This window comes from Adiantum capillus-veneris, chromosome 3 (assembly GCF_014529385.1).
Source record: "Adiantum capillus-veneris isolate H3 chromosome 3, ASM1452938v2, whole genome shotgun sequence".
NCBI classification, from domain to species: domain Eukaryota; kingdom Viridiplantae; phylum Streptophyta; class Polypodiopsida; order Polypodiales; family Pteridaceae; genus Adiantum; species Adiantum capillus-veneris.
This window is the reverse complement of record NC_140933.1, coordinates 168,077,760-168,104,995: the sequence shown is the minus strand read 5'-3', so window position 1 is coordinate 168,104,995 and position 27,236 is coordinate 168,077,760. Positions and strand designations below refer to the sequence as shown.

At 45.5% G+C, this 27,236-nt stretch overlaps 2 protein-coding genes across 3 annotated transcripts in view; one reads left to right on the top strand and one right to left on the bottom strand.

Annotated features, from left to right (window-relative positions):
• Positions 1 to 27,236, bottom strand: part of LOC147462152 (uncharacterized) — a 72,337-nt gene that overhangs the window by 18,011 nt on the left and 27,090 nt on the right. The window contains exons 3-8 of one of the 2 annotated variants that reach the window (XM_086509567.1): positions 5,254 to 5,367; positions 5,056 to 5,124; positions 4,950 to 4,969; positions 4,710 to 4,821; positions 4,562 to 4,620; positions 4,404 to 4,485 (exon numbers count right to left, since the gene is read on the bottom strand). In XM_086509567.1, coding sequence (XP_086365693.1) covers positions 4,404 to 4,485; positions 4,562 to 4,620; positions 4,710 to 4,821; positions 4,950 to 4,969; positions 5,056 to 5,124; positions 5,254 to 5,367 — 456 coding nt within the window. The remainder of the gene's footprint in view (positions 1 to 4,403; positions 4,486 to 4,561; positions 4,621 to 4,709; positions 4,822 to 4,949; positions 4,970 to 5,055; positions 5,125 to 5,253; positions 5,368 to 27,236) is intronic. The other variant, XM_086509568.1, reaches the window with a different exon arrangement.
• LOC147462153 (uncharacterized) lies at positions 13,109 to 14,403 on the top strand. Its single transcript, XM_086502805.1, has 2 exons — positions 13,109 to 13,291; positions 13,333 to 14,403. Exons 1-2 carry the CDS (start codon positions 13,109 to 13,111, stop codon positions 14,020 to 14,022), a joined length of 873 nt encoding a protein of 290 aa, XP_086358931.1. The 3' UTR covers positions 14,023 to 14,403.

Here is a 27,236-nt window from a genome sequence, read left to right as displayed (position 1 = left end):
AAGGATTGGGAATTATTTATGTAGTGAAGAAATTTTGGCATTACTTACTAGCTAATCATTTCGCATTTTTCATAGATCACTAGGCTCTACTATATTTAGTGAATAAACCTTGCAATATGGGACATATTGCTCGATGGTCTATTATACTACTAGAGTTTGGCTTCATTGTTGTAGTCAAGAAGGGCGTCACCCATCAGGGAGCTGGCCATCTACCAAGGATTTTCATGGAGAAGCACCTGAAGGCATAGATAATGACCTACCTGACTCATATCTATTGAACATCAAAATGGTGCCAAAATGGAGCAAGCGCCTAATTCTTGTTTTAGCTCAGGGCAACAAACTTAAGGAGGACTATCCTCAAGAGATTGAGACAAGCAGATCTCTCTTTCTATTAGTAGGACGTCTCTATAAACATGGAACCGACCAAATCTTGCACTCATGCACTGAACTAGGAGAATAAAAACCTATATAAAGCAAGCCCATGTCCAAGGCATAAAATGTCACAATGAAACTGAATCAACTCTTGATGAGACTAGGATTATACTGACCCCATATATATAAAACCGTTCACGAGTATATGTGTGAAACCTGTCGTGCGACGAAGATACCAAAGTCAGTACCCATGTTTCGAGACATCGTAGCACCTAAGTGGGGCAAATGTATAGTTAAGTACCTAGAAACTCAACATTGCTTGGAGTCAGCAAATTACGACAGAAGCTCCAAAGTTTGCAATCGTCTCAACTCGTCTCTACAGACGAGGGAGAGACGGATACGCCCACAGAAGGTATACCTATCCTTACATAAGCACACTTTGGACGAGAGGAGGTCATTTCTCTACTAAAACTATAGCCAAAACAATGCCAGTGGTGGTAGGCTTTGGTGGCTTATGCTACACGTAGATGTGGAAGCCTATGTCAAACAATGGGATGAATGCCAACGAACCAAAATACCAATTAAGAGGGATGAGATGCCATTGAAACCAATGATGGGAGCAAGAGTTTTTGCCAAGTGGGGAATAGATTTTGTAGGACCTATAACTCCATCAACATACCAAAGGCATGTCCAATACATCATTATAGCAACTAATTATCTTATGAGATGGGTAGAAGCAACAACACAAAAACAAAGAAATTGATGACGCAATTGTTCTTGGCGTACCTTGGATGTGCACCTACAAGGCTACACCAATATGGTCTATGGATTCCCTACAATTTATTGCCAATGGTCAAACACATGAAGTTCCCTTGGTGACAACGGACTATGAATGGCTAGTATTCCAAGTCAAAACGCTTCAAGCAACCCCAACCACCTCTAGTATACAAAAGACCATGACAAATTTGGTTTCCCAAGAACATGCTTCAATCAGCCTCTACCACAATTTGGGTACACAAACACAAAATACAGGAGCTCCAGACAACATCCTCTTTATCAAAGTCAACACTGTAATCCAACTTATCAAAGTCAACTACATCTTATCAAAGTCAACATTGTAATCCAACTTGAACAACCAGGAATTGTAATCACCCACTGCCATTCCAAGTTCAAACAACCTCAAACAACTCGATGGATTTGGCAACCCAAACAACCACCATCACAAGAACCATTGAAAGCACCACCTCACATGAAACAATGGGTTTGGTTGCATAAACAACAAACACCACCACAAGCTCGAAGAGTCACATAAATCTGGAAAGTTAAACCTCACTGAATTTCCCAATGCATTCACCATCAAATAACGTGCTACACACTTGTAACAATTTCTCTCTAAACAGGTACCACATAACAACAAAGCCTTGCCAACGAGCAGCCTTAAGCGCATCGCTCGAGACCCACATCTTGCACTGCATCATGTTACTCCGTGCATAGACTTCGTTCACATAATAGGGCCTCCTTACACAAGCCTTATCACCCATGCACACACCCTACCCCTAACACATTGTCATCCAGGAGGACTCCCAATAGGACGGGGGGGGGGGGGGGGGGGGGGGGGGGGGGGGGGACACCATCAAACCATGAAATCAAAGTGTACAAAGCGTGTTTTTCTTTAACCTTTTGTTGCTTTTTCGCTTGTTTTTGCATAATAGTGGGTTGATAAGGCTTAATTTCTGTCAAGTAGAGTAGTTAGGAAGCGAGAAAATTTTTTGGCCAATTTTTGGGCCAAGAATAATAAATTTTGGGTTAATTTTCTAATTTCTTGCATAATAATAATAAATAAATGTTGAAAATTAATAATTATCACCAAAAATGTCAAAATCAAAATCTCAAAGCAAACACAAGATCTACAAATCATGCACTTGAAGAATACCCAGTATGGCAAAACTTGGAAGACTTTGGGCTCAGCCAAATTTGGCATGAATGATCAAAATGATAGTATACAGCCATCGGCCGTCGTAATCACGAACCATCTGAGCCACAGGTAATGTAGATGGAGAAAGACAGTCGATGTTGTGGAAAGCACGGAATGACTTCCAGGTAAAAGGTAATGATACATTCAGGGGGAAGGGGGGAGGGGAGAGAGATCTTTTGTGCCTTGAGAGAGTTGATGTTCTCCTGCTTGCTAGGGATCAACTGGGCCACCAATACCCACAAGATCGGGCAGGTATACTCCTAATACGATGCTTAATGCTTTCAAATGATCAAAATGCACATACACAAGGAGTAGGACCCAAATCCATAATGGGACAGATCACACTAACCACCAGGGGAATTCCATGCATGACAGGCTTACATAGAATCAGGCTTGCCCAAATCAGGCTCACATGGAATCAAAAGGAAACTATCCATAGCACCTACAAACTGCAATAATCAGACTTTCAAAACTTGCAAGAACATAAATCCATGTAGAAAAGAAAAATCTAAACAGAAGGGTACCAATAGCTAGTAGAGAATATTTGACCCAGAAAAAAGCCACCTAAAGATAACGAAGCTCAAAAATACTCGGGGAACACCAAGAATTTGGGGCACCCATGGTCCTAGCTGCCCAAACTTGATATCACTATAATCTCCAAGGCCCAAGAAATGTATAGTACAAGTTTGGTATGATTTGGCCAAAAAACATGGACCGCAATTCATGTACCTGGCTGGCACTCAGCGGAAAATAACGGTTGGTCCAAACAGTGTACAACTAGCTTTGAGAGCTATCAAACCATGAGAAAATCCCTTACTAACACTTATAATGTTAAAAGTTGTGTGGAAACACCACTAACTTTTTGCCACATATGTCAAGGAATTCAGAAGTCCAAATGACAAGCTTCAAATTGGGATGGAACAAGCTCTATAACACATCTACACAGTGGAGACTAGAAAGCCCATTAGAGGAAAGTGAAAAGTGGTCCAATTATGGTCAAAGGAAGACCACTAAACAAAGTTAGTGCAAAAGTTGCAAAAGTATGCTTAGAAACACAAAAATGGGACTAACTCTTGTTTTCCAAGTTCAAATTTGCATCTAATTTCTTCAATAGGCTTGAGATAGCTGTTAGAAAAAAGTGCTTGAGTCTCAACCCAAACGCCCAAAATCGTTGGATCACGATCCATGTACCACCCCCAAATCACAAATTAAATGTATAGATCTACTCTAGAGTGTGATCCCATGCAATTTCGACTCTCTCTCCAAAGTTCAAAAGCCAAAACCCTAGCCAGATTAAATGATTCATCCAAGGCTCTGAAAATTGCAAGAAAGAGTTTAAATTTCCAACCAATGATTTAAATCACACACAAGTGGTACCCCTAGAACCCATTTATCAAAAGAAACCAGCTTATATCATCAAAGACAAATTGGTGAAAATTGTTGGATCATGATTCATGTACCTTTTCTCCGGTTTGACTTGCAGACCCTTGCACTTGTGGACAATGTTATCCTAAGCTTATTGGTGAATTTGGTCAAGTTTGAATGAAGATTGCATTAGTTATGTCTAGTTTTGTGTTCATGGTCAAGTTATGGTCATCGACGCAAAAAGCGATTTTCAGTCACTAAGTTCACGGCAAATTTTGAAGACTCTCCACTCATAACTTTTGGCTCGAACTTTTAAGTTGCCTCGATGCAAGTCTTTAGTCCAAGAGTTTGGGATGCTGAACCCTATGAACCTATATAATTGATTTCCCATGAGCAAGCACATATTTCTGATGAAGAGCTGCAAAAATTGCTAGCAAATGTGTTGTAGCAAAATTTCAGGATAACGATGCAAAGAGGGTCAGAGCCATAGTCTTTCCTCGAGAGCTATAGAAGAGCAGCAAGAAAATGCCGCAAATATTTGGCAAATGAAAACCCATGAAAGAATTCCATTCGAAAAGAGTGAAAGAAGTATACAAGCTAACTGTAAAAAAAACAACATGCTACTCTTCGATCACAATACCAGGGACAAAGAGTTACATCATATGATTGAATGCGTGATTAGAGAACTTACGTATGATAAAGAGATTGATGCTCCAGCCAAAAACGTTTCTATTAAGATGTGGCATTCGCAATCGGGGATCCCCATATGTTATCTGCATTTTGAAACCAATTACAAACCTAGAGTACACGTTCCACAAAAGACTTATTATTGAGAAGCACAAGAAGTACCAGCATGTAAACACCACCTGGCTTCAAAACCCTGCAGCCCAACAAAAAAGAGTGCCCACCTTCAATCATGAAATCGTCTAAAAACTGTATTCTTGTTGTACAGAACTTTTCTCTTGCATCTATGTACAAAGCTTGGTAAGAACTATACAGAAGAGGCTTGCTTCTTTGAGCAGGCACTGCCAGGAAGAGAACTTCAAAGAACAAAACCTGCTGATCTCCGCGAGCATAATCTCTGCATTACATGGCGCACCAATTCCACACTGCAAAATGTATTTGAGTATTACTTACCTGTGACTGAACCAATAATTAATTCATCTAACACTTACTAAAATCTGTTAAGCAAGGCATTTAACTAGAAAATGCAGAAGCACGGGATAGGGTCCCATACCATTATTGAATCAAGTGTACCTGCAGATAACAACTACTAAAACTCAATCCATAAATCTAATCTTCAGCTTTAAGAATGAACTTAAGCCCTCTATGAAATGGCCCACCTTTGTCAATTACAGCATCAAAAGAGCAGTCATCTAAGGAAGACATATCCAAGACATCCATCGTCATATCTTGTATATCTTGATTAAGGATAAATCCGTTCAAGCATATAAAGGATAGCATAAACACAGCAGTAATTCTGCACAATCACAACCTCGGTAGAGGCACTTTAATAACATTGAATACAGCACGATGGATACATTGCAACTGGGGCATAGAGTGATATTTCTTTTGCATAGCTTCTATGACTATTGGCGAGATGTCAATGTTGACAATGTCTTTGTACCCATCCTTTACCATATCTTCAGACATCACTGCAAAAATCACAACCGATTTACATTATACGAGAATCTTTTCAAGCTTGTCAAAAGTGAACTTCCCTACAATCTCTCCACTAAGCCCCTTTGAAACTCCTAAAATGTACGTACTCACCAAAAATCCGAAGTTTAAAAACCTAATTTTCCTCACAAAGTTATTTCCTTCTCCATTCCAAAGATTCAAAAGCCTACCCACAGCCACAGCAAAAACAGCCCCCCTGTCTCTCTCTAGAGGAACTAACTACTATACTGACACAGACATTACATGATGCAGCAGCAGAGGCATACCCACACACCAAGCCTGAGCAGAGACGCCGATCAGGGCATGCCTCAGAACAGCTGGTACGATGAGGAGTGCCGCCAGACTAGAGCCAGACTTCAGAGGGAGATGCTTTTGGGGGACGTCACTCACAAACAGTCACAAATTGACTTCCGACGCCTGGGAGGCGGAAGAAGAGGGCTTTTTTGGCTCGACTCGAGCAGGATCTGTACCAGCTATTCTTGAGTCAGGACTCGCGTGAGGCGTGGCGGCTCTTTCATGAGCAGTCCCCCTGTCACAACACGGGCACCACGTGCCAATAGAAAAGAACAGACTGAACAAGCTTTTAACACTTCAATAACAATTGAACTGAGAGAGAGAGAGAGAGAGAGAGAGAGAGAGAGAGAGACGACATGCGACACGAAGTGGCGGAATTCCACCCCAGAGAGAATTGGCCCCAAACCTTGGCGCCCCTTTCGGTATTTCTTTATATTGCATCAACACAGTACAAGCCGGTACTCCAAACTCTGCACTTTGGTACTGAAGCATGCCAGAGAATGAGCCCTAGCCTCATATTTAAAGGCCCCTGGCCTGAAAAGCAGTTACAGTAAAAAGCCTTTAAACTTAAAAGCTTCTGGTCCAAAAGCAAAGCTAAAAAGCTGCCAGCGTAAATCACGGAAATCCGTACAACCTGCCACGTCATCGGCCAGCGCAAAACGCGGAAATCCGTAGAGCCTGCCACATCATCATGCCAGTGCAAAACACGGAAATCTGCCACGCTGCCCTTAGGGTAAGGGTTAGGATTTTTGCAGTTTTAGGGTTAGGGTTTCCAAAATTAGGGTTTGCAGGTTTTAGGGTTAGGGTTTCCCATTCTTTAGGGTTTGACACGTCAGCAGTTTGTTACATCTCTCTTTCTTGAAAGAGAGTAATCGTCCGCGATTACAGCATATCTGAAAAAAAACTCAAGTTAGCTCAAAAATTTCCGAGGGTCATTCCGAGGGACATTCCGAGGGACAATCAATTTGCTCTTTTTATTAAGGAGTTAGCTTCTCCTTTCTGCTCTTTTGATCAATGAGTTAGCTTCTCCTTTCGGCTGTTTTGATAAAGGAGTTAGCTTCTCCTTTCTCCAGATCGGAACTCTTGATATTCTGGCATAGTAAAATTAGCCATCACACCCAGACCGTACCGATCTTCCACGGGTGTCTTGATGCACTAAAATTACATACCCAGGCAATCTCATCCAATTAGGAATATTCAATGGTTGGCACATCACAATGCAACACAAATGCTCACATATGCATGTTACAAAACATAGAAACATAAAGCCGCCGATGAACACTCCCCCCGCAAATAACCATCCACGTCCGGACCATGAGCTGTTCAACGACTCCCTCATCACTCCTCCCGCATAACCTAACAAGGTCCAAGCCATGAGATATAGAGGCCTTTTACAACCAAACGCCCCCCAGACCGCAGCCTGCGTCGTTTGGAGGTGCTGAGAGTAACCACTACTCAGACTTCTTAATACTCCTCCCGCATAACCATCCAGGTCCGGGCGATGAGTAACAACAACAATACTCCCCCCGTAAATAACCACAAGGGTCCGGGCCAAGCCATGAGTATCAACAAGCATTCTCAAACATCATTTCTCACTTCTCCACCTGGGAGTAAAATCACCAATCATTGAAACCAGTATCAAACCAGAGTCAAACAATTCAAATCGGCACCAAGACAGGTTCAAAATAGATACCATCCATTTCAAACAAATTTCAAACAAAGCTTCAAACAATACTTTCTCAAACAAAGTTCAAAAGTATCTAACTATAGAACAACTAGAGAGTTCATTTAGGGTTTTGTTCGAACAACCGAACTTTGAGGACGACTGGCTTGCCCTTTTGCATCACGGTGATGATTCAGTTCCGAACTTGGAGAGTCGCATCATTCTTGTCATGCCAAGGCATGCCTAATAGAACGTCACAATTGCCCAACTTCATAATGCGGAAATCGGCTTTTCCATGATAATCTTGGATAGTCACTGGAAGAGCACCACTGAGTGGTACCACTTTTTGAGTTTGCCCTGAGGCTAGCTCAGCTTCAATTTCTCCACCCTCTGCATCATAATCAAAGTCCATCTGCTTCAAGAATTGTGGATGGATAAAGTTCTCTACAGCTCCTGGGTCAAAGAAAATTAGGGCTTTCAAACCGTTGACTTTGCCATATGCTCGACACAATTCATTTATACTTTCAAGGCGTATGCCATAGATGTCAGGTACTAATCCAATGGCCGGTTTAGCTCGTTTGGCTAGAGATGGTCCTGGGTTTCTATCGACCGTCAACGTGGGAGTCAGCTCCGCAAGTCTGTCAGTGCGTTGGGGACAACCAAAATAGTTATGTCCTGTTTGAAAGCAACCAAAACATCGGCCTTCTTGTAGTAAGGTGCCTCGTTGTTGAGGTGTCAAACAAGGCTTTTGTGGTTGACTTTCACGAGACTCTCGAGAATTTGTTCGTTGTTGCCGAGAGTTGTGGTTAGCGGCCGGAGATTCTTCTGTGGTAAACTCTAGCTTTCCCTTCATCAGTTTGTAGCCGACCGCGGCATGGTCCATAAGTTCTTGCATGGTAGAGACTTGCTTGGATAGACAGTATTCTTGCAATGGTGATGGTAGTCCAATGGTGTATCGCTCACACTGGGCCTCCAAGGGAACAGATCTAAAAAAGGACACCGGAAGGTACACGTCGAGAAACCTTTGGTTATATTCGTCCATGGTTTCGATGGCAAGCATTTTCAAGTTGCCCCACTCTACCAAAATCCGGACTTCAAACATCGAAGTCATGTAACTACATGCAAAAACTGTCTTGAAAGCTTGCCAGGTCCTTGGAGCATGTTGTTGTGTCGCGATTGAACTCCACCATTGCATTACATTGTCTTTAAGAAATCCCGCTGCTCGAGAAGTCTTGGATTCTTCTGTATAGTTCCCCAAAGCATAGATGTTGTCCGATTGCTGTACGAACTCCAATGCTTTCTTGCGATCTTTCACCCCGGAAAAAGTGAAAAATTTGACTGTCGTGCCACCATCCTTGAAATCTTTGGGTTGGTTAGGCGCATATCCCGGGTATGGATAATAAGGGTATCCATATGGGCTCCAACCATTGTACCCTGGTGGCGGTGGTGGTGGAGGTGGGGGCAATGGCGGTGGCAAAGGCGGTTGCACTGGATCAGGGTCAGATGGCTACACCATATTCTTGAAGACTCCCCCGATTGGAACAGACGGCTGAGAAGGTTGTCGGTTAGAAGCTCTCGTACTTTCTGGTGCCGGAGGAGGAGGTACCACCTAGGGCATCAGAGGGGGTAACATGTAGTTCAAAAATTGTTGAAAACTTTGCAGCATCGGAAGATTCTGCTGAGGATGCCGTGAAAGAATGTCCTGGAGTTCGTTGAGCAGGAACTGCAAATATTCTTTTGAATCCATGAATTCCAAGTATTGGGTTCTTAATTAGCTTATGCCCTCTAAGACATTGCGGTGAAGACGGGAGCGCGCCCGATGCACGATGAAGTAAGGGTGAGAGTGGCTGATAGGTCCGGGTTGGAGGGCAAAGATAACTCAAATAAATTCCAATATGGCTCTGTCTGCTCTTTTGTAGGACCTGTATGCTTTCAAAAAAGCACACGCCTGGTGCTCTGATACCACTGTCACAACACGAGCACCACGTGCCAATAGAAAAGAACAGACTGAACAAGCTTTTAACACTTCAATAACAACTGAACTGAGAGAGAGAGAGAGAGAGACGACACCCGACACGGAGTGGCGGAATTCCACCCCAGAGAGTATTGACCCCAAACCTTGGCGCCCCTTTCGGTATTTCTTTATATTGCATCAACACAGTACAAGCCGGTACTCCAAACTCTGCACTTTCGTACTGAAGCATGCCAGAGAATGAGCCCTAGCCTCATATTTGAAGGCCCTTGGCCTGAAAAGCAATTACAGTAAAAAGCCTTTAAACTTAAAAGCTTCTGGTCCAAAAGCAAAGCTAAAAAGCTACCAGCATAAATCACAGAAATCCGTACAGCCTACCACGTCATCAACCAGCACAAAACGCGGAAATCCGTACAGCCTGCCACATCATCATGCCAGCGCAATTTTCGGAAATCTGCCACGCTGCCCTTAGGGTTAGGGTTAGGATTTTTGCAGTTTTAGGGTTAGGGTTTGCAGGTTTTAGGGTTAGGGTTTCCCATTCTTTAGGCTTTGACACGTCAGCAGTTTGTTAACCCCCCCCCCCCCCCCCCCCCCCCCCCCCCCCCCCGCTATTTCCTCCACGGAGACCTGGGGTCAGTACGCATCATCTTTGTACACAGTACCTGGACAGCCGCCCCTTCCCAACCCCCCTCGATCCATGCCCACACACATGTGCTTTTTTCACCGTTGAGATGGTGAAGAAAGCTATTGACAGGATGAGGACGGGGAGAGCATATGATCATGATGGCTTAGTCGCTGAGCATTTCATGCATGCCAAAGACCTACTAGCAGAGCTTATAGCAGTTATGTTTAACCGTGCCATGTGTGAGGGCCTACCGGACACTTGGAGCCTATCTACGATCATACCTATCTTCAAGTCAAGAGACCCCATGGAGCCTGGGAGCTAACGCACTATCATGATTGGACACACACTGGCACGGTTGTATGCATCCATTCTTGAGCAACAGCTGAGTAGATGGGCAGAGAGGGAAGGAAGGCGTGCAGCTGGGCAGGCAGGGTTCAGGAGAGGCTTCTCTACTCTTGACCATATCTTGACACTCAGGGCCATCATCGAGGAGGGCAGATCTCATGGGAGACGGATCTATTGTAGCTTTGTGGACTTCCGCAAAGCTTTTGACACAATACCCAGAGCTAGATTGATGCGCAGATTACAAGAAATGGGAGTACCCACAGAGCTCATTTGGGGGATCATGGCATTGTACAGATCAGTAGTAGGGCATGTACGCACCCCTGAAGGACTTTCTACACCGGTTCACTCCACTATTCGGGTGAAGCAGGGCTGCCCGCTCTCTCCTACTCTTTTCGGTATGTATGTGGATGAGGTTTCTGACTACATTGAGAGCGATGGTGATAGAGGTGCACAGTTGGCAGGGACATGGATTCCACTTTTGTTATATGCTGATGACATAGTGTTGATCTCCGAATCTCTAGAGGGAATGCAACGTCAATTGGATGCTTTGCATAGGTTTGCCCACGAAAGCGGTTTGTCTGTCAACCTTGGTAAAACCAAGGTTATGGTGTTTAATACCACCCCATAGTGGATCAGGAGGTCAACACCTACATTCACATATGGCCAAGAGACTATGGAGTACACAGATGCTTACACTTACCTTGGAGTGGTTTTTAGCGGACCTGCATTCTCACACAGAAGAGCAGCAGAGACCAGACTGACTAGAGCCCACGCAGCATTGGGTAGATTAGAGTAGATGTGTTCGCAGGTTCAGTTTCAGGAGCCCCGGACGAAGCTCTAGCTCTTTGACACTTTGGTGGCTTCAGCATTGCTTTATGGAGTTGAGACATAGGGACCTTCATTGGATCACCACGGGAGGCCGGGGCGCATAGATGGATGGGGGAACATGGAGAAACCTCTCGTCTCTATGATCTCGCGGCTCATTAGAGCCAAGGCATTAGTACCACGGGCCATTATCCGAGCAGAGCTAGCGGCCCCCCCACTAGTGGTGGAGGAGCTCACCAGATCAGTCTCCTTCATAAACCGTACATGGGAACTTCCTAGAGACAGATATGCTCGCACAGCACTTGAGTCCTCTTGACAGTTAGCCATGCAAGGAGATACAACATGCTGGTATGGGGAGATGGCATCATGGTTTCAGGCGCATGGGTTCAGCATAGACAGGCTGCCACCATTCCAGTACTCATTGGCTGCACCATCTCACTCTTACACAGTCAGAGATCACCAAGCTCGTCCGCCGAGACCTGACCCAGCTAGACACAAGGAGGACATGGATACAGCCAGCACAGGAATTGGGCACGAAGATGGCTTCCTACAGAGACCACCTTCTCCAGCTTACGGAGGATGGCTTTGTGACGAGACCCAGATACATGGACACCCACTTGTCCCATGGGATACGATGTGCTATTGGCCAGTTATGCACATCTTCTCACCAGCTGCGGATTGAGACTGGGAGATACAGCGGAGTACCAACAGAGGCCAGGACATGCCCCTTGTGTGACATGGAGCCTGAGACAGAGCTACATTATACATGCCACTGCCCCGTCTACTACGAGATACGAGACCGCTTCCATTGCTTGTTCAGAGAGGGTTTTGGACCACTCTCAAGAGTCATGGGATACGAGGATCAGAGATGCCTGGGTTTGTTCTTGCTCGAGCTACGCAAACACAGAGATAGCCTGATGAGTGGCGAGGCTAGCCAGTCTCAAAGACAGATCACAGACTTCTTCAGAGCAGACATGGGACAGCCGCAAGAGCCACTCCCACAGCAGAGATCCCCCTCGTCTCACACCAGAGGCACACTGATCGACCGAGAGACTAAACTGGGGAAATCCAGGCGCCCACGACTACGGAGGACCACACAACATCGACGGAGGCTACGTCACAAGATTCGGAGCACTCTGGCTAGGCATGCACGACGCCCGGTCAGACTACTAACCATGGAGGAGATTGATGAGATCCGCCGACGACCGATGCTAGATCTCCTGTGATTCAGCTATCCCAGCAAGCCGCCCCCCTTTTTTGCTTAGTTCACATAGACCAGTCTAGGATCCCATAGTGTATATCTTTGTTTTGTACTGTTGTTATTCTGTTACTCTTGACTTTGTATCAGATCCACCACCTTGTAACTTTCTGGTCTCATAGGTCACTATGGCCTTTTGAAGACGTTAATATAACATTTCATCTCTCTCTCTCTCTCTCTCTCTCTCTCTCTCTCTCTCTCTCTCTCTCTCTCTCTCTCTCTCTCTCTCTCTCTCTCTCTCTCTCTCTCTCTCTCTCTCTCTCTCTCTCTCTCTCTGCTCGCGCACCGCCCACCACCTTCTGCTGAGCTGCGCGCCCACTCCCTGCTGCATCGCCATCAACTGCCACCCTGCTGCTGGCCGCGCCACCTGGGCTGCACCCTGCTGCTTGCGCCATCTGGGCTGCACCCCTCCCGCCTATTCTCTCTGTGCTGCAGTCCCCACCTGTAGGCATTAACATCCCCCCCCCCCGCACATACCCCGCACCCTCTCACACCCAGCCCTCCCAAGCCCACCCGCTTTCAGCCCTGCTGCACACACACACACACTCACACACACATTACACGCCCACATCTCCCCTCACACTAACTCACACAAAAATACACATATACACCTACACCTACACATACACCCCCCCTCCCCCCCCCCCCCCCCAATCATGGCCCTCTTGCCTTTGTCTTGCTGATCATCCTGATCACTTTGATCACCCCCCGAAGCAAAGATTGAGGCCCTCCACATGGCAAAGGGAGCAACAAAGGAAGAAATGTCGAAGATGGATGACAAAATACATGCCACAATCAAGGAAAACAAGAGGATGACGGACTCCGCCCTTAACACCGTCATCAACCGCCTCTCCAAGCTTGAGGAGGGAGAAACCTACCACAAAAAAAGAGAAGCATGGAAGAAAGAGAGGAGAGATGTGAGATGGAGAGGGACCAAGAGGAGGAGGAATGGCGGAAGAGGCGAGAAGAATGGACCAGAGAGAGGGAGGACATGAGAGAACAAATCGAGCTCCTCAAAGCCTCGATCGCATCTCTCACCCCCGAAGAAGGAGAGATGACCACGGACACAAAAGAAGCCCTCATAGAGGAACTCACCAACGCTTTGACCGCTAGCATCGAGGACAAACTAGGAGCCACTAAAGAGGGGTGGGTCGAGGTAGTGAAGAAGAACCTCAAGAAGGAGGCAAAAGAGGAGGTTCACGAGGAGGAAGTCCTCATTGTACACACCACCCTTGAGGAGGGGAAGATGAGACAAGCCCGACGTCTCAACATCCGCGTCACAGGCATTATGGAAAAGGAAGACTCCACCCCCGAGTCCAATGGAAAGGCATTATGCAAGAAACTCGGCTATAATGAAGAGGAGCCACCCCCTTTCATCAAAGCTTGGAGAGCCGGTAAAGACCTTACAAGGAAGAGAGCCCTCATCCTACATTACTCCTCCGAAGACGCACGGACTACTTTCCTTCGCAAGAGGGTGATCTTGAGAGGGCTTGATGGACCACCCATCTACCTAGATGACGATCTCACACCCATGCAAGTGGCACACCGGCGCACATGCATGCCTAGAGTACACCAAGCCCGCAAGGAGGGAAAGAGGGCCTCATATAGAGATGGTCGAGTCATCATTGATGGCAAGGCCATAGCATAGGGACTCGCGGTCTATGGGACACTCTACGAGGAGATACATATGGAAGTTTGGAACTGCAATGGCTCTCTATTGACACATCCAGGGAGACTGGAAGAGGTGATGCATGGTAGAGACATCATCCTACTCACAGAGACGAGAGCTCAGAGAGAGGTCTACCCCGAGTACAGGACTATCAGTGGGAGTCTACACACAGGAAGTGTACACGGCACAACACCTCCAGAGGATCTGGCAAAGTAGCCGTTCTCTATCGCCGCTCACTTCATAGCAGGATACAGATAGTAGCCCACGATCCACAGGCACGCTACATGTGGATACGGATTGAGTTATCTGAGGAGCACATCCTCTACATTGCCATTTGCTACTTTGCACCCAACGGATCTAGGTTTGCACAAACAGGCAGAGGAGAGACGGAGGAGGTTCATACACACAGAGGAGAGGAGGGGGACGATACACACTCACAATATGCATGTCTCAAGGAGGAGATCATGGAGTACTCTAGACTGGGTGAAGTCTTCCTCACGGGGGATTTCAACGCCAGGACACAGAGTAGACAGTGTGATATTTACGACTTCGACGACCCAAAGCTACTCTCCACCATGGAGGACAGAGGGGCAGAGAGGTGTTAGATTTTTGACATCACCAGATGCTTCGCACCTTGTCTACAAGCTCCTCACTTTCACGTGCACTGGCCCTTGGTTGTGGGTTGGCCACCCGTACACCAGGCACATTTAGGGTTGATTCAGCACATTGCCCACTTAGACCTGTTTTGGTCACTTCACATTCCCCCATTTATATTGGAGGGTCTTTTATTAGGTAGGGTGATTTATTAGGCATTTGCCCGACCTACCCCTATTCTCCTATATATAGGAGCAGGGGCGCCCTCTTTTCCATCGTCTCATCATTGTACATGATTCGCCATCTGGAGTATATTGGCTTGCCAACCTTTCACCATCTCTCTCTCTCTCTCTCTCTCTCTCTCTCTCTCTCTCTCTCTCTCTCTCTCTCTCTCTCTCTCTCTCTCTCTCTCTCTCTCTATGTCTCATGATGTTCCATTGTTTCCATCCTCTCCCCTTCCGCTGCACACTCTGACATGGTTTCAGAGCGCTTTTCTACCATCACCATCACTATTGAGAAGTTTCCATCGCAAAGGATTTGTCCTCTCCAGGAGCGTTTTTTCAACCCATGCGTTTTCAGCACTTGGGCCCTAGCGTTTTCAGATTTGAGGCTCCTCTCCTATCGCCTATGCTTCTTCTTCCTAACACCTATCCCTTTGCCCCTCTACCTCTGCCTGCATTTTCAGATCTCCAGCGTTTTCAGCAGGAAGTGCTTCTCTCCTTGCGTTTTTGTTGCTGGCCGCCCAACGTGTGCAGGTGAAAGACTCATCTACACCAGCGTTTTCCAAATTTGGCACATGCTCAGTTTTGGCCTTCTTCCCAGCCGGAGTTCTGTCTCCTTTGCCACTTGAAGATCATCTATTGTTGCACGGTACCGCTCTCCTTGGACCTTCCACATTCAGATTCGGGATTGTTTTCCCTGATTTTCAGCCGGGAGTCTGTGCCCCACCCGTCCTCGTGCCCCAACCTTCAGCACCTAGTGTCCCCCGACACTCTGAGAATGGCTCAATGCTCTGTTTACAGCAACATTCCAGCCCCCTTTGCTGCGTTTTCCGGCATGTACAGCACCTTCCCCTTTGCCTCGTCAAGTTCCCTTCAGTTACCCTTCCTGATTCACAGGTCTTTACCCCCTACTCGACACGCCGTGACGCTTACACGGCGTGTTTTCAAGTTGCATTTCAGCTTTGCTCCTTCGACATTGAGACGTGGACTCAGATATAGGTTCTGGCACAACGTACGGATCTCCCTCGACATTACAGATCTTCCCTCCTCGAGGTTCTCTTGCCCTCGGGAAGATGCAAGGGATTGGATTGGTACAGGTACTTAAGTGGACATGGCTTGTGTTTTCCACCGCTACTTCTTCCTCAGTAACCCTCCCTCCCTCTCCCTCGACTGTTGTCTTCTATTTGGGGTTGCCCTATTCACCTCCTTCATTGGTTCTTTGTATGATAGACCCGTGCCTCTTGGCACGTCAGACACTTCTTTTGGACATGTTCTACTAGATGCGAGGATCCTTTGGCATTGGATGCCTGTAGGGTCTCTTCCGGCACACTGCTCCATGGTGGCTCTTTTGCCTTGCCTCTACTTGGTAGAGCTTCTTCCTTGCTTCTGCTTGGTCCTGTGGCTCCTCCACTTGCACTTTGGATGTACCTATGCACTACTTACACGGTGAAGACCTCATGGATGTTCCTTGCTTTGCTTGTCTTGTTGCTAGATTGACTATTTTCTTATTTTCTTATTTTCTTGAGTAATTTCTTTTTATTGAAATTAGGATATTTAAAGATGTGCACTTGAACCGTAAGGTTAGGAACTAAAGATCTACTGGAATTATTAAAAGCCATCAGGAACGGAAAACTCTGATACGTCATATGATGGGTAACATTAAGCATCATGAAGGGGTTTTACCATTTGTTTGGTAGGAGAGACCGGGAAACGAATATTCTTGATGCGTCACGTGATTGGCTGACGGGAGCATCGGAAAGGGAATATCTCGTCGGTCTGGCAGGAAAGCCGAACTAGAAAGAGGAATACGCGTAAAGACGCAAGCACAAGAATAAAGATGGTTTCTGAGAAGCTTTTCTTAAAAAGCAGAATATTTTAACAAGTTTTCCGGGAAGAGCAAACGCTTTCCCGCAAGGAATCTATGTCTGCATTGCATTTGTGCATGTGGTTGCATCCAAGGACGCCTGGGAAGTGTTGTGAAAAGCATTGTTTTTAACTTATAAGGTTTTAATGAGTTTTTGGGTAGGTTCAGACCAATCTTAAAATATGACGGCCGCCCACTTCATAAGTGGACAGCCACTAGCGAATTCTCTCTTCTTATGTCGGGTAAAACAGCAAAACAAAACAAAAATTTCCGCCGCAATCCCTACGTGGGCAGCCTCCGCTCAACTATTCCTGCCGTGGCCAAGGAGCTATAAAAGCATCCCATGCCCTCACTCAGAGGAAGGAGTTGCCAACACCTGCAAGGGAAGACTCTGCTGAAAGAAGATGTAAGAGATCGCGAGACTACGAAGCACGGAAGTCACTTTTCCCACGAAAGAGCGACAAGTATCTATTGTGGATTCGCCATACGAATTGTTGTCTCGTGTTTCTGTGTGTGTTTGCAGTTACTTCATCGCGAAGGAGAAGCAAGAAGGCTTCGGCCTACGCTTGAGAATTCCGGGAACGGAATTCGGAAATTGCATGCGGAGTCTCGACTCCGAGTACAGACGGAAAAAGGATTGAGAGCTCGCCTCTCGGATTTCCCTTACGGGAAGGGAACGACCATCGAGTCAGAGAATTAGAACGGAGGGGTTTTCTTCGGTTCTTGTGCTTGTAAAAAGATACTCCCTAATAAAGGATTCTCTTTAAGGGGATGGGCTGGTCCCAAATACTGTGTCAAACTTCTCCCTCAACTCTATTTAGTTGAAAGATTATTTATGTTCATCTTGTTGATTATTCGTCTGCGCTCCCATTTGTGACAGTGGTATCAGAGCGTGTTCTCCTCTCTTTCTTTATAAAGGAGGACGACTCTGGGAAGATACGGGAAGAAGCCATGACAAGCCAAGAGAGAAGTAAGCAGGCGGAAACCTAAGTCCTACAAGAAAAGCTCGCAGAGTTGGAAATTTTTTCTCTCTGCAAGAGTCGACACAAGACTTGGGATTCTCTCAGAAGGCGACAAGAGCATGATGCTCGAGAACCTAGAGAATCCAAGGAGCGGAATGCTCAAGATCCTTTAGAATCCAGAAAATATCCATGAACATTAATCCAGAACCATAACCAAGAAATCTAATCATTCCGGGAAGGATATGAAGGAGGTCTATAGACCTAGGAACACTCCATTCAAGTTTGATACTTTTGACGGAAGGGAAGATGTTCCAAAAGCTACCGCTTTCATTCGACAGTTTGAAGTTGCCTTTGCAGACGGCAATTTCTCAGAAGCGTCGAAGGTGAGGCATGTGACTCAACACCTCAAGGGGGATTGCAAGTACTTGGTGGTATACCAAAGCTCTGCAAGGAACTTACAATTGGATTCAATTCAAAGCTGAATTCTATGAACAATTTCTTCCACCTGATTTCGAGAAGACATTCGGAAGGAATGGGACTGGCTCGCCCAGAAGGAACATGAGAAAGTCACCACTTATGTTGACAAGTATTGGTCAATTCTTCTAAAGGTCACTCCTTTCATGAAGATCTCCGACAAGGAAAAGATGCAAAAATTCGAAGCGGGTCTCCTTCCACAGCTTCGGTAGAGCGTGAGGTGTATCCTCATAATACCCTTTAGAGGATGATGGAGTCAGCAATCATTACTGAGGACCTACACTCTAACTACAGAAGAGATACTCCAACCGGAGCAGACTATCCATCATCAAGACCGGACACTTAAGTCGGGAAAGATTCCACTCTAGATGCTCAGTGGATGACCAAACAAGAATTAGCATCCTATCCCGAGATTCTAGACGGATATGTACAAGCACTACAGTTGAGGACAATTGTTTAGAAGCCGGAGGGATGTTGCTAAATGGACTATTTTCTTATTTTCTCGAGTAATTTCTTTTTATTGAAATTAGGATAATTAAAGGTGTGCACTTGAACCGTAAGGTTAGGAACTATAGATCTACTGGAATTATTAAAAGCCATCAGGAACGGAAAACTCTGATGCGTCATATGATGAGTGACATTAAGCATTGCGAAGGGGTTTTACCGTTAGTTCGGTAGGAGAGACCTGGAAACGAATATTCTTAATGCGTCATGTGATGGTGTGATGGGAGCATCGGAAAGGGAATATCTCGTTGGTCTAGCAGGAAACCCGAACTAAAAAGAGGAATACGCATAAAGACACAAGCACAAGAATAAAGATAAGTTCTAAGAAGCTTTTCTTAAAAAGCAGAATATTTTAACAAGTTTTCCGGAAAGAGCAGACGCTTTTCCGCGAGGAATCTATGTCTGCATTGCATTTGTGCATGTGGTTGCATCCAGGGACGCCTGGGAAGTGTTGTGAAAAGCATTGTTTTTAACTTATAAGGTTTTAATGAGTTTTGCGGCAAGTTCATACCAATTTTAAAATATGCCGACCGCCCACTTCATAAGTGGACAGCCACTTAGAAAATAAAGCAACAAAACCAGTCAACGAATTCTCTCTCCCTATTTCGGGTGATCCCCCCCCGCCCCCCCCCCTTTGCTGCATATATAGGCCAAAGGCCAAACTACCCGACCCAGCCACATGCCTCCACGACCCTAGAAATAGAAGAGAAAATGTGAGAAAAATAGGGAAGGGCATCAAATGCTCATGAGACACTGGGGAAAAATACCTAGGGCACCAGGAGCCTGCAAGGCCATGGAACTGAGCCTAAAACCCAAGGCTAAACATGACTAGACATAACCCGACGTGTGAAACCTACCTCACACTCGCAAGCCACAGCAACAAAACAGTCCTCACTCCCTAACAGATATCCCTGGGAAAAACCGAGACCGAGACATGCCTGAACTCTAACAGACTGCAAATATTAAATGGGTTAAGGTTCTTAACCCTAAACCCTAACCAACTTATAGGACCTGGACGAGGGGCCTAAACCCTAAAAGTAGTTAAAGACGATAAGTTGTGAAAAGTGTTGACGTAGGCGAATAGTACGGACAGAACCCAGATTTCGCGGAAACCATGCTGACATGGGGTTCTACGAACAACGCCGCCTATACATAAGCAAAGATAACATATTGTCGAGCCACAAGATGAGAAAAATGTACTGAGTGATGCTCCTAGTAGCGTTGAGAATGCACAAAGTAGTGGCAATACATCGAGTAGTGTTGGAATGCAATTCGGACAGCCACTTCCTTATACAGGACCTATTACATTGAGAAGGTCCAACTAGAGTTTCTAAGCCGTTTGAATGAGTTGTGTGAGGCTTAGACTACATTGGAGAGCCCTCCTACTATGATGAGGCTATGTTACGAGATGACAAGCTTAAGATTCTTTGCAAAAGAATCAGACTTGGGACTTAGTACCTTTGCCAAAAGGGAAAGGATGTTTTTGTTGGAATTAGTGTTGCAGAGAAACACACACAGCTTGGAGAAGACGAAGGAAGCTCAAGGCACACAATAGAGAGTGTGTTACTTAGTGTGCAATGGAAAGATAGATAGCCCTAAAGTGATGGGCATATATACAATGCACGGGGAAAAAAACCTCCTAAAGAGGGAAAAAATGCCTCGACGGTCCTAGTGTGTTCACACACATCACTACCACATGTATATAGTAACAAATCCCCCCTGGAGTGATGCGGTGAACGAGAGCTGGCACATGAGTAAAGGGAAGTGCCATGCCCTAAGGACGTGATCAGTCCACAAAGGGGAGTAAGCCTAAAGCTTTGCGGAAAGCTTCAAGCTTCTCACGAGACAATGCCTTTGTGAAAAGATCTGCAAGGTTGTCCTGTGTTGGCACATAAGCCAAGCTGATCTCTCCTGCTGAGAGCCTCTCCCTGACATAGTGGTAATGCACCTCAATGTGCTTTGTGCGAGCATGAAAAACTGGGTTCCTCGCAACTGCCAATGCGCTCTGACTATCAGTGTAGATAGTGTTGGCAGTGTCTTGTCCAACACCCAAATCAACCATAAGGCATCTGAGCCATACACACTCAACTGTAGCTGTGAAGACTGCCCTCTACTCAGCCTCATAACTCGAAGTGGCCACAGTAGGTTGCTTCTTGCTCAACCATGATATACATGAACTAATGAGCATGAAACAAAAACCACTTGTGGACACTCGCGTGTCAAAACAACGCGCCCAATCTGAGTCTGAAAAAGCATGTAAGTCTGGCGACAATGATCCCCCCTTGGGATAAAACAAGCCAAGATGTAAAGTGCCACTAAGGTAGCAGAAAATCCTCCTGACAGCCTGCCAATGCTTAGACCCTGGGCTATGCATAAATTTGCTGACCTGTGAGACTGCAAACTGAATATCCGGCCTCGTGTTGCATACATAAATGAGGCAGCCAATAGCAGTTTGGTAAAGAGTGACATCAGCAGGATCGCCAGCATCATGTAGACTCAACTTCAAACCTGTTTCCATGGGAGTGGCGGTAGGTTTGCAATCCTCAAGTCCAAACTTACATGGTGAAACCGGCCTGTTCAATCCAAAAAGGGCGGTAGACTTTACTTTAAACCTTGATTTAGCTTTCACCCATTATTAGTCGTCTATTTTACCTGTACTTTCAAGACACATCAAAGGGGAGAGGGATACAGGCTGCTAGATTGCACCTGTATAAGTAGACGGACACCAGATTGGCCCCTAACTTAGGCGCCCCTTTCGGTATTTCTTTATTGTTCCAAAAGAGGGAATAAACGCTGTGGTTCCCTACAAGCTGCCCCGCACAAACTCGGCTGAATTTCCACTGTTCCAGCCCGATTTCGGCAGCATAACTGTACTAGAACCCTTCACGGTCAGTATTCCCACGCATTGACTGACTTTCCCGACGCATACGGGCACTTTGCAAAACCTGGCGAGAATCTGCAGCACGCTGAATTCTCTGTTTTCAGCCCTGAAAATGCGCCAGATCGCCTGTACAGCGGTCCCCTTGCGTCCCCGAACCTCCTGGGGGTATTAGGGTCCGTTTAGGGCCAAAACCCTAAACCTGCAAAAATACACAGCAGGCTGTAATTTACTGTTTCGGGCTCCGTTTCGCGTGCCGGTCGCATCCTTAGCAAGTCCTCGAGCTCCCGCACCTGTAGGGCTACTTGCCCTTTGAATCGGACGAGATTTCTGGCGTGAAACCTCTCTGAATTCACCTGTACCTGCGGGGGGATTAGCCGCTAGCTAATCCAGTACCTGTGCAAGAGGCTCTTGCCTCGGCAATCGCGCATGAACCCACACAACTGTACATTGGTCAAATGAAAAGCCCACTAGAGGGGCATAACATACTGCCAAAGGGGAGAGAGAGGGCAGTGCGTAGCGTGCAGGGCATCACTCCTGGCACCGCACTGTGCATAAGAGGGAAAGCAAGCACTCCATAGCTCTTAACCTGTGACAGAGACTTGCAAAATGAGCCTCCCAGCTATAAATCACGTTTTTGCCTTCTCTATAAGTAGTAAACTGGCCTCAGAGTGCCAAGTGTCACTCATTTGTGCATTTTCCCGCTTTAGACCCTCGGGTCTAAAAATATCTCACCTGCAGCCTCTGTTGACTTGGCCACAGAGTAACAAAATGATCCCCATGTCAAACTGCACGTAATGACGTGAAGACATTTTCAGGTCCCAAAATAGCAGTTCCCTAAATTTTAGGAGATGCTGCCATTGTATCTTTCTAGGTCATCCGACCCTCTTTGTACACTGCGGCCACATCCAGAACTGAAATGTAGCCTCTGTAGCAAAGGATTCCACTTTGGCTAGTCAATGACCCCACTTGGCTAACCATAGTCCTTGTCCAACCTTAGTGCTCTCTTGCCCTCAGGCCTGGACTCCCTCTGGACAGTTCCACACTAGCTATGCAATGCAGGGCAGTTAGATTTCCCGAGGGGTGTTTCCAAAAAGTGAAAGTAAATAGATAATAAGAAAGAAATCAACAAAAAGGATAGATAGTAGTCACACGCTGGTGACATACCCCCCTCTTGAAATCTCAAACGTCCTCGTTTGCATCTATGTCGTACATGCTTACTGTCAACACTGATGTATTCAACACCTGTCGACACATATACGACACATACATGCTCATTGTCAACCCTGGTGTATTCAACACCTCGTCGACTCATGTATTGCCTGCGTGTGAACCCTGTCCCAATGACATAGTGGTAGCTTCGCACTCTGCCATTGCTTTGAGTCACTAACTTTCCAATGACAAAATGGTAGCTGCACATTTTGCCACTGTCTTATAGTACACGTTGGATCCCGTAACACTTTCGAGCATACCCAAACCGATAGTTTAAGAATGCAGTTACACATGTACTCTTCAATAGAAGCAATCACTGTATCCTTGACAAACTGACAAGAAATACTCACTTCTATAGCACTAACCAAACTTTTGGACATTCCATAAGAGCAATTGCCAAACTGACAATCTGTACAGCTCTAACATTCATGTAACAGGTATTTCATTTGAGCTCACTTTAAATACCATGTACATCATTTGTTTCACAAGCCATTGTCACACTGACAATCCATGTAGCTTTGAAACTCAAGGGGTCAAGGTAGGTTGCAAATCGAAGGCTTCCAGGTAAAGTGATAACACAATTGGTGACTCTGCAAGTTCACCTTCTTCCATCCACTTAGCATCCATTGGTGGATAGTTTCTGAACTTTACCAAGTAACGCCTAGCAACCTTGCCTTTCACTTTCCTTTCTTTGTGTGCCAAAATCTGTTTAGGGACCAAGATCTCGTCAAGTTCCTCGACTTCCGGCTGATCTTCAGCTGGCATATCTTCTGGCACATCACCCACATAGGGTCTGAGAAGACTCACATGAAACGCATTGGGAATCTTCCAACTGTCAGGCAATTTCAGCCTATATGCAACATCACTGATTATGTCACACACTTGAAAAGGCCCATAGTAACGCATGCTGAGCTTTGGAAACAGTCTTTCCTTGCCCTTCATCTTCTTTAACCTTGCCTTTTCAAAGCGTAAAAGCACCCAATCACCAAGTGAATATACCACTTCACGACGGTGACAATCAGCTGCTTTCTTTTGCTTTGCCTGAGTCCTTTCTAAGGCCACTTTGACCTTCTTGTACATTTCATCCATGTCCTGAACATACTTATCTGCTTCAAATATCTTGTCCTTTGTATGCAGTATGGGAGGAACTTTCTTGCCACCTTCAACTATCTCAAAGGGTGCCTGGCCAGTTGATGAATGCACTGTATTATTGTATGCATACTCCACCAATGGCAAATATTGCTCCCATTTTCCTTTATGCTCTGACACATAGCACTTCAGCAGATCTAGGACAGTAGAATTTGCCTCTTCTGACTGCCCATCTGTTTGAGGATGAAATGACGAAGAGAATTTGAGCGTGGTGCCCATATTCTCAAACAAGCCTCTCCAACACAAACTTGTCATGCGTGGATCACGATCGCTAACAATCGACTGTGGCATGCCATGATACTTGAAAATATTGCTCATAAACAAGCGTGCCATCTGATCTGGCTTTATCTTCTTCCTGACAGGAATAAAATGAGCCTATTTGCTGAATCTGCAAATACTGGTCCAAATACCATCGTTTCCTGTCTGCGTTCTCGGAAGATCAAAGATAAAATCCATAGCAATACTTTCCCATGGTTTATCTGGAATAGGTAGTGGTTGCAATAACCCTGGTGCCTTTTGCCTGTCAAACTTGACCTTTTGGCATATTAGGCATTCTCGCACAAAGGCATCCACATCTCTTCTCAATGTAGGCCAGTAGAAGAATGTCTCAACCGCTTTAACTGTAGCATCAATACCACGATGCCCTGCATACGGTGGGACATGACTCTCTTCCATAACTTTGCGTCGCAATGGCTTTGTGACACACAATCTGCCATGCATCATCATGAACCCGTCTTTAAGAAGATAGTGTTCATGACGTTGTCCATCCATTAGTTGCTCGAAGACCCTTGCAAAATCTTCATCATTTGCATACTGTTCTCTCATATCATCAAGTTCATGATGATAAGGAATCGACACAGCTGAAATTTGTGGCTTCCTTGACAAGGCATCGGCCACAACGTTCTTCTTGCCTTCCACATGCACAATCTGAAAATGGAACATGGACAAGATATTTGCCCATCGCATATGCTTCTCAGATAACTTTGTTTGTGTCAAGAAGTATCGCAAGGTCTGATGGTCCGTTTGGACAACGAAATCTGCACCTAGCAGGTAGTGTTTCCAACTTAAGAGCGCATAAATCACAGCCAGTAACTCTTTCTCATAGACCTGCATGGTCATCTCTGGCCCTTGCAAAATTCTGCTCTCATAGGCTACTACCCTGCCATCTTGCATTAGCACTGCACCAATGCTACTACCGCAGGCATCACACTGGACCACAAATGACTTCCTAAGATCCGGCAACACAATGACTGGATCTGAAGTCATCTTTTCCTTTAAGAGATTAAAAGCTGAAATCTCTTTCTGTGTCCATCTGAAGGTGACTGCCTTCTTTTGAAGAGCATGTAAAGGTGAAGCAATCTCAGCGAAATTTCGAATAAACCTTCTGTAATAGGAGCATAGTCCCAAAAAGCTTCGGACATCATGCACCGTCTTCAAATTTGGCCATGACTTGATCGCTTCAACTTTTGCAGGATCCATTCTGACACCATCCTTTGAGACAATGTGTCCCAGAAAGTGAATCTCTTCCAGAAAAAACTCACTTTTCTTTGCATTGATGAGCAACCTATGACTGCGTAGCTCTTTGAACACAATGGCCAAGTGATGCCTATGCTCCTCTTCATTCTTTGAGTAGACTATCATGTCATCAAAGAACGTACCAACAAACTGCTGGTGTGGACGGAAAATTCTGTCCATCATCCTATTAAACGTAGCAGGAGCATTTGTGAGACCAAAGGGCATCACTAAAAATTCGTAAAGGCCAAACGTTGTTCTAAAAGCAGTCTTGTGCACATCCTCTGATCTAATGCGGATCTGATGATACCCACTCTTTAGATCTATCCTGCTAAACATAGCTGCTCCTTCTAATTTGTCCATAATATCATCAATTCTAGGTATAGGAAACCTATTCTTGATGGTATTCTTGTTCAGTGCACGGTAGTCGATGCACATACGCCATGAGCCATCCTTTTTCTGCACCAACAACACTGGAGAACAGAATGGAGATGAACTGGGCTGAATCAGCCCTTTTTCTAACAGCTCCTGTACTTGGCCCATTATCTCTTTCTGCTGAGCCGCACTAACCCTGTACGGAGGCTTATTTGGTGGGCTACAGCCTGGCACCAAATCTATCGCATGGTCCTCGGGTCTCTCTGGCGGTAATTGAGATGGTAATGAATCAGAAAAACAGTCACTATACTGTTGTAAAAACATTGACCTTTCTTTATCTAGCACAGATAAATTTGATTCATCACAATCTGACACTTCACGTGCAAAAACCAAGTACGCAGAAAGATGCTTTTTCATTACAGAAGTAATAACAGAAGCTGATACAGTAGGAATAGACTCCCCTTTAAGCTTTACATCCAGAATGTGAGTCTTTCCCCTGCTCTGTACAGTGATCTTTTTGTTGTAGGCATCCATGATTCCCTGTACACGAAATAACCAAGGAATACCTAACAACACATCACATCCGTCCAGTGGCATGATGTAAAATTCTTCAGCATCTACATAGGACTGGATATGTAGACGCAACTTTCCAACGATGGGCGTCACAACCTCTGTATGGCCAGGACATGCCAAACCTGCCTCTGCTGTATATCCCATCTCTTCAGGTCTGATTCCCAACTTTGAAGCCAATTCTGGGGAAATGAAGTTGGCTTTGGCACCTGGATCAAAGAAGATAAGCACTGTTTGATCCTTGACCTTTCCCCATGCTCTGCAAAGCTCACTTGCATCTGAATTTGGCTTATCGCCCACCATATCTGGCACTAGACCAACCATGGGCTTCTTTCCTTTCCTGTCTTCCTTGTCATCAGAATCAGCTGGCCTTTTCTTTGTAGGACAATTGTAAGCAATGTGGCCAGGCTGCTCACATATAAAGCATTTGTTCTCTGTCCTCAGGACCTTCTTTTGCTCTTCTGACTTGCGAGGAAAACGTCTTTTCCATTTCTTTGCTGGTCCTTTTTCTGATTCAGCCGTAGCTTTGTCTTTCCCTGCGTTGGCTGACTCCTGAGTCCCTTTAGGAGCCTCATTGGGAACGTGCTTCTTGGCTGAATTTTTCTTGCCTGATCCTGCCTTGACGCCACTGTTAAATTCACAATCTTCTCCCTTGAGCAAACCATTGCCAGTGTTTGCTACCTCGATGAGCTGCGTCAAAGTAGTGACTTTTGTCTTCGTACAGTACTTTCTCAATCCTTTGGGTAGGCCACAACAGTATTTTTCAATATGTTCTGTCAATGGCACAAACCTATAGGAAGTTACTGGAAGTAGAGCTTTCCAAAACTTCCGATTGTAATCATCCAGATTCTGCAAGTGGCAGCATTTAGCTGGTGCCA

Excerpts from the sequence above, each read along its gene's own strand:
- LOC147462153 (XM_086502805.1), top strand. The coding sequence starts at position 13,109 with ATGGCAAAGGGAGCAACAAAGGAAGAAATGTCGAAGATGGATGACAAA. Across the intron at positions 13,292-13,332 it reads GGAAGAAAGAGAGGAGAGAT|AGGCGAGAAGAATGGACCAG; the intron begins GTGAGATGGAGA and ends GAATGGCGGAAG.